Source organism: Desmodus rotundus, chromosome 3 (genome assembly GCF_022682495.2).
Source record: "Desmodus rotundus isolate HL8 chromosome 3, HLdesRot8A.1, whole genome shotgun sequence".
NCBI lineage: Eukaryota > Metazoa > Chordata > Mammalia > Chiroptera > Phyllostomidae > Desmodus > Desmodus rotundus.
Genome location: NC_071389.1, coordinates 159,473,656 through 159,487,396, shown reverse-complemented (window position 1 = coordinate 159,487,396; position 13,741 = coordinate 159,473,656). Strand labels below are relative to the sequence as shown.

The 13,741-nt window shown below is 42.9% G+C and overlaps 1 protein-coding gene and 1 long non-coding RNA gene across 7 annotated transcripts in view; one reads left to right on the top strand and one right to left on the bottom strand.

Annotated features, from left to right (window-relative positions):
- Window positions 1-4,350: 4,350 nt before the first annotated feature.
- PRICKLE1 (prickle planar cell polarity protein 1) overlaps window positions 4,351-13,741 on the bottom strand; it is a 100,642-nt gene continuing 91,251 nt past the window's right edge. For all 6 annotated transcript variants that reach the window (XM_053921598.1, XM_053921600.1, XM_045184226.3 and 3 more), the window contains exons 3-8: window positions 13,327-13,440; window positions 12,531-12,668; window positions 11,714-11,917; window positions 10,236-10,422; window positions 8,536-9,399; window positions 4,351-6,696 (exon numbers count right to left, since the gene is read on the bottom strand). In XM_053921598.1, the coding sequence (XP_053777573.1) occupies window positions 5,834-6,696; window positions 8,536-9,399; window positions 10,236-10,422; window positions 11,714-11,917; window positions 12,531-12,668; window positions 13,327-13,440 (2,370 nt within the window). In that variant the 3' untranslated portion in view covers window positions 4,351-5,833. The remainder of the gene's footprint in view (window positions 6,697-8,535; window positions 9,400-10,235; window positions 10,423-11,713; window positions 11,918-12,530; window positions 12,669-13,326; window positions 13,441-13,741) is intronic.
- Window positions 6,686-8,966, top strand: LOC123478186 (uncharacterized). The gene is made up of 3 exons (XR_006653331.3): window positions 6,686-6,821; window positions 7,436-7,514; window positions 8,842-8,966. It is a non-coding gene; the product is annotated as an uncharacterized lncRNA (long non-coding RNA).

Below are 13,741 nucleotides of genomic sequence, written 5' to 3'. Positions count from 1 at the left end.
TTTTGGGGGGAGATCATCTCCAAACTTTTTCATGCTTTAGTTTAACGTTCACTCTTGCCCATTCAGGATCCAATCACTGATACTAAGAAACACCAACTCCCTAGTTTCCAACTCCCAGGAATCATGGTCTTTGGAAGGATCATCCTTTCTGGGATCCTGGCCAGACAGATGTGTTGGTAGATGAAAGTCAGAAAAGGGAAACAACACTATCCTGACTGGGAAGATTTTTCTGACCTGAAAAATTCAGTCTCCAAAGAATACTGCAGCTGGAAGGAAGCCGTAGAGATGGTCTGGACCTCTTGTTTTACCGAGGTGGAAACTGGGTCAGAGCACCTGACCTGCTCGAGCTGATGAGAGAGGTGAGTCTCCTTACCCAGGTCTCTGGCTCCTGGAGCATAGTATGCTTTGTACTACTCCAAGGTCAACTTTGTGGTGGGTTTATGTAAGCCTAGTAATCGTCTTTTCCAATGTCAGTTGCTTGGCTCATTTACATAAAAATGCTGAAACAAGTATTAGCATTTAAGAGAACTGGGTTCATATTGTTAATGGTGGTACTCTGTTGTCTGTGATCAAATGCTTGTGAGAATGGACTGCAAGTTCTCCAGCTGGCCTAGCAGCACCTGTACAGCAGTAGAGAGGTAGAATTCTCTAAAGTTTGAGGCTAAAATTGATACTTAAAATGGGGATTGTAGTAGGTCTGTCCAAAGAGAATTGGCTCTAATCCTGTGACCAAGTATATATACCAAGTATCTTTTCCTCCACACTTCATTTTGTGAAAGCCAGCCTTGAACTTTATTCCCCCCGGAAAGGTTCAGCATTCTAAGACCTTGGCAAACTGTGAGCTCAGAGTTGTAAAATTCAGTTTGCTCCTGCTCATTTTTCCTTGGCCCAGTTTACCTGGAAGCCTTCCTAAGGTGAGAGATTGCAGAAAATCCATGCGGACTGTACAGGAACAAGCCTTCTGCTTTTAAATACGTCCAAAGAATGCCTAGAGAATCTAACTAGGCAATTAGCAATTTCCTCATTTGACTAGTTAGATTTTTATCATAATTATGTTACTAACATTGAATTGATAGAGGCTGTTAGTGAAATTTTTTTCGATCCTATTTTTCTTCTTTGTGTATCCAAAAAATGTGTGTACTCCTACATGCAGTAATTAGTTATGCTTCCCCTAGACAGCCCCAATGTTCAGGGGAATCAGCGTCAGGCTCCTGCATTTCTGACTCATGCATTGGAGACTTGCTGATGGCAGGCTCATTTTGTTCAGTGTTTCAGAAATGTTTGAATTAGCTACTAGGATTTGAAAGCTGGGATAGTTAACAAAAGTTCAAATTCCCAATTTCTCTTAAAAAAGTCTGAAGGTCTAGCAACTGGTTCTCCTTTCCGTGGCAGCAGTCAAGTGTCCATTAGAAAAGAAGCCCAATAAACCGGTGTGTGGGCACACTATGTTTATAACGCCCATCCTGAAGCATTCTGGCCACTCCCAAAACGTGTCCACACTGACACCTCCACGTCCCATCATCCAAGGACCACGTTTGGAAGGGGTGTGTGCCACATGTGGAAGTCTAGCAGCCATGGGTGCCCACTACAATGTCACTACCCTTTTAAGAAGGCCCATGATTGTATGTAAAGTGAAAGGGTTAGACAGCAAATGATAGTGTATCTCCTTTCACTTCTTGACTTTATTTAACTCGGGAACTAGAAAGCAGAATGTCAAGAATAGCAAGTACACACACAAACTGAATCATTCTCTTTAACGAGAGCTTAAAAAAGGAGTGCTTGAGAGAATTTAGAAGGTTAGTGTATATTTTATAGACAACAGTAAAGCCTTCAACTGTATGGGTCAGGAAAGGCTATGGATTGCCCTGAAAGAAGTGGGCGTGCCTCAGCACTCAACTGTGAGCAGGAAGCCACTGTCAGGACGGGATATGGAAAGACAGAACGGTTTCCTATAGGCAAAGGTGGCAGGTAAGGGTGCATTTTATCTACTTGTTTAATCTGTATGTAGAACATATACAAAATACTAGGCAAGACTCAGAGGAAGGAGAAGTGAAAACTGGTGGAAGAAATATCAATAATATATGCAGATGGCAGCATGTTACTGGCAGAAAGTTGCGATAATTTGGAAATTCTAATGAAAGTGAAAAAAGAAAGTGCCAAAGCAGGACTGCATTTGAATATCAAGAAGATAAAAATCAAGACTACAGAAATATACAGCCTTAAAACATAAGACAATGATGACATTGAAATTGTTAAGGATTTTGCTTACCTTGGCTCAGTCATTAATTCACATGGAGACTGCAGCCAAGAAGTCAAGAGAAGACTGAGACTCTGAAGAGCAGGGAAGAATTAGGGGTGATCACTAAGAACAAAGATGTGCTTTTCGAGACCAAGCCTAAGATCATCCACACCTTCATGGTTTCAATTACTACGTGCACACGCAGAAGGTGACCGACTAGAAAAGCAAATGATTCATTTTAAAGACAGAGTTAGAATTCTACCAGAGCCTTAAACAGCCAGAAAGACAAACAAGCAGGTCCTACAACAAATTAAGCGTGAAACGTCACTGGTGGCAAAATGACAAAACTGAAGCTGCTCTACCATTCCTTGGGGCACATCAGGAGAAGGCGGGGTTCTTTGGAAGAGATATTAATTCTGGAAAAAATAGAAGGCAGCAGGAAAAGATGACCAAATGTGAGACGGAGTGACTCCACAAAAGCGGCCATAGATATGAGTCTACAGGAGCTGAGAAGGGCTGTTGAGGACAGGACATTGTGGACATCCCTCCTTCATAGGGTCCCTGGGAGAAGGAGCCAACTCAATGGCAAGTCACACACCAGAGTTCCTGTTTTATCAGTGTCTGTCCATGGATCTTAAGCAAAATGTTCTTCAATTTGGTCTGAAGTGAGGAAAATGCAACCCTGAGAATCCTGCTTCACCCATCTAGAGATTAGAGGTGGTTTTAACATCTGATTCCTTAGTGAATGACCACATATATTGCACTCTTGTTAAGAAGTAAATCTATGCGCACCTTTTAGCAGCTATGCTTCATTTTCTTGCCAATTCTTTATAGAATTGCAAGGCAGTCGCTTCCCTTTCTTCCTTTGTAGATAAGCTTTAACGGTTGTGTTAATATTGTAGATATTTCTGCATTTCCTTAAGCCTTTGGCAAGCTAACCCTTACAATAAGGAAATGAAAAGGATGAATAGGGTGAGAAGCAAAAGAAATGAATCTTTTGAGATGACTTGAAAACCACTGAGAACAGTGACTTCAGTTTATACCCACATTTCCCCAGGCTAAGCATACCTGTTTATTATTTGTTACCCATCTTTTATAAGCAACTTATAGCAACAGCCTCTTCTAAAAGGATGCCCACTCTTCTCAGCATTAGGTTCCAAAAAGGTTTTCAAAATCAAGAAATTTATTACTGTGTGGTAATGTAAGACTGTGTTGGAATAAGGACTCACATACACTGTTAGGATGTCAAGATTATTTCTTTTGGAGGAAAACTGTTGATACCCATCAAAAATCTTTAATGCATAAATTTTGTTCCAGTAATTATGCTGTTTAGAATCAGTGTGCATGTGCCAGTGCAGGATAAGGCATCTATGAGGGAATTCAAGTCCATCACCAAGGCCCTAGTTACGTGAATTATGGTGTATCCCGAAGTGGAATATTACATAGTCACTGAAAGAATGAGGTAGACCTACACGCACTAATGTGAAATGTCCACATATGAAGTGGAGTAGCAAGTCTCGGTATGTAGAGTTTGCTATTGTTTTTAAAAGAGGCACATTTATGTAAATATACTTTAACAGCTGAAGGATACACTAGCAATGGATAACAGTGGTTTCTTCTGGGGAGGGGAACGGAGGGACTGGGGACGAAGGGTAGAGAGGAGAAACTCTGCTCTTGTTTGAACTTTTTTACCAGGTACATGTACTGCCTCTTCGTTGCTGACATGCTTTTTAATGAGCCCGGCCAGGGAACTGAGGGTCGAGTTCCTGAGGAAAGCTCACACCAGTGGTGCTTCTGAAGGGGCTCTGTCTAGCCCAGGTACAAAGCCTTGCTGTGTCCAGGGGATGTGTAGAGGGGACGCTGTCCACCACTGGTTTACCTGCTGGATTCATGTCACTGTTCCCAAGGCCTAGCAGCTTTTCCCCATTCCACTGAATACAACTGTGCCTCTGTGCCACAAGTCCCCCTTCCCACCTACCAGTAGAGGCCGGGGACCTGCAGGAGTCAGATGGTCTGTTGGCAGAAGGACGGCAAGATAAAGCGTGCCTGAACACAGGAGGAAAGCGCGAGTTATCTGGATATGTTTGCAAACATCTGTGTTCAGAAAGGTAAGTAGTTCATTATTTATTGTTTATTAAATACCTTCTGAAAGGTCCAAAGTACCACTAGGACTTTAGTTAGGACTGAAACGTACGTGCAAGAATGGCACATAACAAAGTATCAGCTCATTAGTTCAAATCCAAGATAATTTTCCCTTGAAATAGAACCTCATATTAACTTGAAGTAGTCAGTGGTACGACATCCTCTAATTTACAGATTTTTAAAAGAAAAACATAATCAGAAGGCCCAGTTTTCAAAATTGCTGCTAAAAGCCAACAAATTAGCTGGAAGGGAGGGATGAAAAGGAATAGCCTCTCTTCAAATAATAAATCTACAAAGTCCTCTGCCACAAAAAAGCAGATCCTTGTAGTTTGGGTCTCTTCCCAAGAGATAATCACCACCTTGCTAAAAATAGGAGCGGCACCCCCCCCCCAACATACACCATCCCCAAAGGGGGGGGAAAACGTCCACCCAAACAGTTTCTACTTGTTTTTACCATATATTCCAGGGGTATATATGGGCTTTTTTGTTTGTTTTTACATTTATACAGTTTACATTGCTTGACCCATAAATAACACTGGTAAGATTAATAGGGCCATAGTTTTAAAGAGTATTTACATAGCCCCACCATGCATACAGAGCCTTTTTAATATTGAAAAAAAATTAAAAAAAAAAACTTTCCATCACTAGGCAATATAAATTTGACCATCTAAACTTATAAACCCTGACTAAAATACAAGCAATCATTTCATCCATAAATGCTGTTTCTGGTTCCCTAACAAATCTAGCACTGCAGTGTAACAAACATCTTGCAATTCAGGGATATAAAAATATCAGCTTTAAAATCTGAACTGTACAGTATGTACATTAATATTTGCACCGTTAAATTAGTAATACACTTAAGTCTATGAAATACTACATTATAAATAGCAAATTTTTTTTCTTCCCCCCCTCCCCCCAATCTGTAGCTCGAGCTAATACAATACAATGTTTACCTGGCTAAAGAGGACTGCGGTGGGGACGGGGTGGCCTCGTGGGATGGGACGCACAATGTTGGCTGGGTCAATGTGACCACGTGCATGCCGCACAACAAGACAGACCGATCAGGACCTGCGCCAACCTGGCGAACACGGACGACAAACACTATTGCTTTACAAAGGTGGCTGAAGTTCTCCGTTATCTAAAATCAACACCCCTGTCCAATCTGCTCGCGACAGTGTCTGTCGGATTCTCTTGCGGACTGGAGACCAAAGCAGCAACGTAAAACTGTAATGCACCTGACTGGTTGTGGCAACCGGGCACCATCCGGGGAGGGTAACCTGGAGAAATCACACCTCCTCAAAGTTAACCTGACAATGTAAACAGCAGTCGGGGCTCATTTACATGGGCAAAGCACTTTAAGCTATTTTAGCAACTTTCCTATGGAAAAAAAAAAAAGATATGCTTCAAGATGGTTAATGGCTAAGTTTAAACATGATCTCCACAGCTACTAGGTTAAGAAATAATACAGTTCTTGCCCTTGTGTCCCCTTTTCTTCTTGGATTTGGTGGTCCCGGGGCCGAACGGGGGCGTGGGCAGTGCGGACGCCGGACTGGAAAGGTCGTCTGTGTAGTAGGCGTACCTCTGCGGCCGGGGTTGAGGGATCGGCTGTCCGAGGAAATACCCTTCTTCCTCCGAGTCGGAGGAGGAGGAGGACGACGAGGAACACCAGGAGTCGTCGTCCTCGCCGTAGAGCCCCAGGAAGCGCGGCACGTCGGGGTGGCGCAGCGCGTAGTCGGACGCGGCGTGGGCGTAGCGCGCGTACAGGTCCGCGTTCTGCACGTAGGCCTGGATCTCCCGCGCGCTCTTGTTCTGGATGAACTTCTCGTAGTTCTCGGGCGTGTAAAGCCGCAGGCGGTCCTTGGGGGAGTATTTTCTTTCCGCCACGAGGTTCAGGGCGTTGTCGGAGCGCGACTTCCTGCTCCGCCTGCGGCGGTGGTGGTGAGGCCTGGCTCCTCTCTCTTCAAAATGGTAGACGCGTCTCCGAGTCCTCTCGCTCATGGGGGGCTGCCGGATCTCGATGTTGTCGTAGCTGCCGTTGTCAATGACATCATCGGAAAACTTGACCTGCTGTGGTCTGGACTGGGACTTGGACCTTCTGAGCACCGGCAGGTGTGCCGGCTTCTCCTCGGGCATGATTTTTTCTGGGCACAGCTCTGAGCTTAGACTCTTCAAGGACTCTGCACTCCTGTGCAGCATGGAAGAGTTCAAAGTCCCCATATTGCTCATTTTCTCACAATCTTCTGCCTCCATTTCCTCAAAGTTTTGCAGAGAATATAATGATGGCCTCGGCTTGCTTTCTCCATCCACCGAAGCCCCTACAGGGAAAACCAAAACAAGATGTCATTCTCAATAATCCTAATGTTCTGACAAACAAGCTACTGAAAGGAAGCATTTCAAAGAAGATTCGCCTAAATTCCAGAATCTGATTAACAACCATGAGGTAAAAACAACATGCACAGATAGAGAGGGGATACCAACTTTACCAATTCAAGAGGCATTGCCTCTCTTAGGAGTCCAGTTGTTTTGGAGCCAAATATTAGTTACAGCACATGGCATGAGCAATAGCAATTTCAATGCTCTTCAAAAAAGTCTCATCATCAATTTATTCACATGACATGTTAGAAGCTTCTGCCTCTCAGTCTATTAAAGCCAAACCCATCCCTTCCTCTGCACCACATGGCCACCATTATCATCCTCCTCTTACACCTAGACTGGTTTTCCTTGTTTTATACCTAGATGGTGGTCAGTAAGCCACAGCCCAAGGGCCACATCCCACCCACAGTCTATCTGGATAAAGTTTCATTGGAGTATGGCCACACCGATTTGCTTACATATTTTCTATGGTTGCTTTGTACAGTGACAGAGTTGAGTAGTTGTAGCAGACAGTGTTTGGCCCCGGAAGCCCTATTTAGCCCTTCACAGAAGTTTGCCAACCCCTAACCTAGGCTGTCATCCAGCCTTCTTCCCCTGCAACCCATAAAATAACATGCCACTTCCAGATTACTCTGACTTAGAAACTTTCCCCCAAACTGATACTGTTCTCCTTTTCAACAGGACCCAAGCAAGTGAAGATAAATGAATATGGCCCAGTAGAATGGAAGTGACAGTGAGGACCGGTGTGGACTCTTGTCAAGTGGGTACTATAGAACTTCCTACTTTCTACAGGGAGCCCTGTTTTTCCACCTGTCTAGTCAAGGAACGTCTGGCCCTAACCCTTTATGTGTACCAAATAATGTCTATTTCTGATCAGTGTTAAACATCTAACATAGGACCCGGAAAACAGGAGGTGCTTAAATCATATGGTCTTATCCACTGTTCCTCAACTCTCCTTGGACAAGCCCAACAGAAACTGGGAGGGTCGCTCTCTTATCCTTCCTTGTGGCTGCAGCACCTGGCACAGGGTTGCGTCTAGCAGTGGGCAGCCGCGAAAGCCTTTCTTGTCTACATTACAGTAATTATCACCTTTATGAAAGCACTGGATGTCATTTAGTTTGACTATAAAACTAGCCATGCAACAGCAATATTTTTGTATCCGAAGACTTATTCCAAGTGTGAGATTCAGGAGGGCTAGGTGCTAGGTTTGATCTTGCCTTTAAAAACCTCTGTAAAGTTAGGCATTTAGCCTCTGGTAATTCAAGTTTCCTCATTTAGAAAATGCAATATAATATCCACTGTATACAGCTCAGGTTCATTTTAAGGATAAAATGTGGATAACTGATATGAATGTGCTTTGATAACATTACAGTGGAATTATTTTATAATCTGGGTAATATTCAGCTATTTTTGAGCTATCTGCTGCCACACAGCAATTCAGAGGAACACCACAAAATGTTATCACCATATAAAGTGTGCAGACTGATTTCATAACTTGAAATTCATACAGCACAATCCGATGAGAACAGTGTCTTTCAGACGTAGATGCAGACCCCATTACCGAAATAAATCAGTAATACCTACTCAGAAAGATTATATACATATGCGTACACACATGTACGTTTGTTTTACTATATAGTGTTGGCATTTAACAGAAACTCCTTCCTTCCTTTGGCCTACAGTTTTAATTACATAGCCCCTACTGGTGCTGAGCTGTAATTTTCAGAACAGACTTTTTAGTGACTCTTCTTCAAATACCACATAATCCCTAGATTACGTACCTGTGATGTTAGACAAAGCCAAAGAATCCATAGAATCCCGAACACTCTGCTCTGGTTTCAAGTCTGACAAACACTCCAAGGAACCTTCATACCACTGGGTTTGATCATGATTGTATCCCGAAGCCCCGTGGTCCAGATCTAATTCCTGGAGCCTTCTGCTGCTGGCCGGGCCTGGGTGGCTGCCATAGGCAGAATCTCCCAATCCATCTTGTGACTGTGCCCAATACATATCAGATTGGTATTTTTTACTTGCAAGGCTCTGGTTATTTTGCTTTAACTCAGTCTTATTTTTAACCATGTTATCAGATATCCAGTGCTCACTGGCTCGAATATCTATCTCATTGGGCTGCTGCTGAAAGAGGCTTTTATCACCAAACTTGAGGAGGAGCTGGGTCATATAATCTTCATGCTCGGCCCATTCTTCGGGGTCTTCTGAGGTTTCGTGCTCTACTCTGCCTTTCCAAAAGTCTTCATTGACAAAACCTGCTCCCTGCCTGGAGAGACTCAGGTCATCCAATTTCCGAGAAAGGGTGTCGTCAGCATTGCCTGAAAGGCCAGGAAACTTGTAGTTTAGAGCAGGGGACAAAAGGAGAGACTGTCTACACTGATCCGCTGACCGACTGCTCTTGCCCATCCGGACACTTCTTCTGGAGTCTCTTGATCGAGCAGACTGAAACGCAGAGTCGGAGGAATCGGAGGCATGGACGTCTTCACCGAGACTGCATGTTTTTGAGCAATAAATCTGGCCTTGTTTGGGAAGGAAGGGACACCCCAGCAAAGAGGCTTTACACTGGGCACAAGAGAAGCAGGCTTCTGTAGCATGCCAGTGCTGCCCGTCATAGGTCATCTGGGCATGGTCGACACCTGTTTTGAAAAAGTATGGAATAGCAGGCTATAGTTCAACCTTGAAACAAAGGGAGAAGGAAAAAATAGGAAAAGGGGTGATGGAAATGTTCTGTTTCTTGATAGGGTTGTGGGTCGCACAAAGTCCATATTTGTGGATTTGCCTACCTGCTAAAATTTATTAGCCCAAAAATCAATACCTGCAGAGCTTTCAAAGTCATTTGTAGATGTGTGCAGAGTGGTGGAACATTTCTGTCGACTGACATACATGTTCCCAGGTGAGGTCCAACAAGGTGATCCTCTGCCTTTTGTTTCAGCTGTCCTACTTTCAACAAGTAGCATGTTTGTGGTCTATTTAGTACCATGTTTTCTTCTATTTAGTACATGCTTTTGTGCTTGTTGTTGGTTTTGCTGTTTAAATGGCCCCCACACGTAGTGCTGAGGTGCTGTCTAGTGTTCCTAAGTGCAAGAAGGAGGTGATGTGCCTTACAGAAAAAAATGTACGTCAGATAAGCTTCATTCAGGCACAAGTTGTAGTGCTGTTGGCTGTGAGTTCAATGTTAATGAATCAACAGTACATGTGACCAGGGTCTGGCTGGAACCTATCCCTGTATTTCCCCTAGGAGCAATGGCTCACTGTTCAATAATTTGGGTGACTTTATAGAATACAAATCCCTCAAATAACAAGAACTAAGTATATATTTATTTGTCAAAACTCATCAAATTGAAACATTGAAGATCTGTACATTTCACTGTATGTAATTCATACCTCAATTAAAAAAAAAAAAAGACCGTGGACCATCATAAATAGACTGATGGGAACGTGACAGTGAAGACAGGCTGGGTCAGGGACTCACCAATATGCTCCCCACAGGTTTCACAGTACTCAGCATACAGGGACTCAAAACAGCCACAGCAGAACGGGCGGCCGTCCTTCATGATGTACCTCTGCCCTCCGAGGACCGTTTCACACTCAAGGCAGCAGAAGTGTTTCATGTGCCAGTGGCGACCCTCAGCTTCTGTGCACTCATCAGCAAAAATGATCTTTAAAAGGAATATGAAACCACAAAATCATTCTGAGCTATTTTCAAGGCCAAGTCACTAAAACAGCTAGGCTTGTTTCTCATAGCCTCAAGCTTTCATCTAACTTGCTTTAGCTATAAAACAAGAGCAGTAATTGAAAATGTTAAAAAAGAGAAACTAAGTGCTTGTTTAAACTTTATAAATGTCTAACCACTCTGCTGTACACCTGAAACTAATAGAATATTAAATGTCAAGTGTAATTGAAAAGTAAAAAAAAAAAAAAATTAAACAGATTTCTTCACTGAGGACAATTTGGTCATTATTTTTGCTCCCCAATCACATTTTATTGGCATAATCTGGCAAAGAATACATTAACATTGGAATAATTCAATGGTCTGTGCTTTAACAGGAAACTCACACAGACGTCAATGGAGCTGACAGCTACGGCCCCCGGGCGCTGGGCTGTGCAGACAACACTGGTATCGCTACTGCTTCGTTCAGCCTGGTGGCCATCTCCAGATTAAAGACTTCATAGTTTTTGGTTTTGGTTTCAAAAAAAATTTCAAATACCACATCATTGAAACAAATTTAAAAAATAATGTATATAACTAAAAACTGAGTGTTCACTGTCACTGATTAAAGGAGACTGATTGATGGGAAAAAAAGAATAAATGCACTGAGGGACCCTGGACTGGATCTTGGATTAGAAAATACACATTAGTAGAGAAACGAAATCTCCATAAACTGTATAGTTAATGGTGTGACACCAATGTTAACTTCTCAGTTTCAATGCATATCCTAGGACCATGAAGATGTTCATTAACAACGGGGAACGCTGGGAGAAGAGTATACAGAACTCTGTAACATCTCCAGCTCTTCTGGAAATCTAAAATGACTTTAAAATAAAAAGCTTAAGAAAAAATTTCCTTTCACACCAGCATGCCTTCCCACATGCCCCATGGGTAACCACTGTTAACTTAGTGTATGTTTCTCCATACTGTTTCTGGATGTATACAAGTTTGTTCCCCTTTATTTAACCAAGCTAAGATCATCTGCTGTGTACTTTTCATGCAACCTGGTTTTTTTCTCACCATCCATCAACAATCTCCTACTTATCAATGCACAAAGACATTTGCTGCCTATTCGATATTAGCTACATCTTAGTCCATTGTATGAATGTACAGGGTTAGCTTAAAAATGTACAAAACAAAGCAAAAGCAGGAGATATTTATATTTTGCTTAGCTGTGAACAGTGGAATATTGGCTTCCTGGAAGCTTATATTTTCCAGTGTTAAGGGATGAACTTTTTTACCTCATCACATGCTGAACACCGTGGTTTGAGCAGTTCAGCATGGTGCCTGCCACAGTGAATTTTTCCATCCTGATAAAAATAGATGAGGTCGACCAGCAGCTCGTTACACGTGAAGCAGACAAAACAGGATGGGTGCCAGCATACTCCAGGGCCCGCACGTGAGGCAAACACTGCAATTTCCCCTCCGTTTATCTTCAAGCCACACTAAAAACAAGAGGACTTGAAGTTAGAGTGCTCCTTCTGGATTCTCAGCCATTGCAACTTGACACTAAAGCCCAAATTTGTCCAGAAAGCTTTTATTTTTCTCTCCTCCTGTTAATGGTCAAACAGCTCCTTAATGCTGGATTATGTGTGATTCTCAACTGCAATGAACATTGCAGCCTCAGAGAGACTGCCCACTAGACTCTTTCTACGAATGGTTTCATCTGACTCACATTAACAGTGGTTTTCCTCAGCCAGCCTCCTGCTGAATACATTTCCTATGCCAAGAACAGCCAGTAAGGATCTGAATGTGTTCATTACGTCTCTGCATTGTTTGAATACTAGGTGTACCCTAGCACCTCCCAACACGCCAGGGTCCTAGGAAAAGCAGGATTTCACCTGATGTTTACGTAAGGGCAGATTGACTGCCCCTGTCCCGCACAGCAGTGTGGCCAGTTATAAAGAGTGATCCTCATTTAATAAAAAGTGAGGCTGCTCTCCTTTTCTTAGTTGTCGGAGGCTTTCAGCGCCCAGATGTGTGCTAGCCCTGTCACCTACCGCCCAGCTCACTCCATCCACATCACCACCGTGAGCTACTCATTCTAGAAAGTGCTACCTGCTCGCATACAGCATGCATGACTGCTCTGGATAGGAGTTTAATTGTCCCTCTTCCAAGTGCTTCTTTCTTCCGCTGAGCACTGAACACTTGCAATTCTTTTTTCTCCTCTTCGCTCAAAGACTGGCAATACCGCACCTTCGCAAAAAGGAAAACAGAAGCACCATGCTAGAGCAAAAGTACCCCTTGCCCATTTTTTATTTCCAGACTTAAGAGTTTCAGGAAATAAAACAGGAAGTTTAGATGGCCTGCCACCCCAGTTCAGAAATACCACCATACCTATAATTGACACCAAACCTCACAGCCTCTTTAGCAAAAGGGAAAAGCAATTTAAAGGGACACTTTTTTAAAAATATGAAATGTTTAATTTAAATTCTTACCAGCAGAGACACTAAAAAAATGCAAGACATTAACCTTTTCACAAAAGGTTTAAACTTGTTAATCGCCACTTTTGCTCCACATTCTACAGGCACTCAACCAACTGTGGCCTGAACCACCATAAAGCACTGAGTCTGGCCGAAGGAGCAGGGTGATCTCAGGAATCTGCAGGCTCCTGAGAATCAGTGGGTGGCTGCAAACACTATAAAAACCAACTTGTGTTAAGTTTATTGCGCTGACACCCTTTCTCTGTTAAAGAATGGAAAGCTGTATTCTCTAGCCAAATTTTCACTGAAGAAAAGCAAAAGACAGGTGGAGCTGGGGTTTATAGGAGACATCTCAATGCTTAGTGTTTATTTTTTTTAGTCTTCTTCCTGAGCTTTTTGTGTGTGGCTTTTTTTTTTTTTTTTTTTTTTACCTCATTATCATGCGGTGGCAACTGATACAAAAGCTGTTTAATTCGATGTTTCTCTCCAGGGCTGTTTACATATGGAACCTTTTCCTCTGGTAAGCAGGCAAAATAAAGCTGGATCTGAGGAAGAGATGCAGAAGGACATCAGCATACAAAAAGTGCACATCTTAGCGTATTACATCTTAAAAAGTCATCTTCCCTGTAGGTACAACAAGGTTTGGCCTCTTGTAACTAGTGGGAAGACCAGTCAGGCCAGCTCAGCAGAACTGCAACCCTTCAAGTAGCAGGCTTCCAGCTGCTAAGCTGCTCTTCAGGAATGTCATCTGTAGTGACATTTAGGGCCATCACAAATGACACACCAAAATATGCACATTTAATGCCATGACTCTCAGCCAGTTTCCTCAGCTAAGAGGAGACCTGG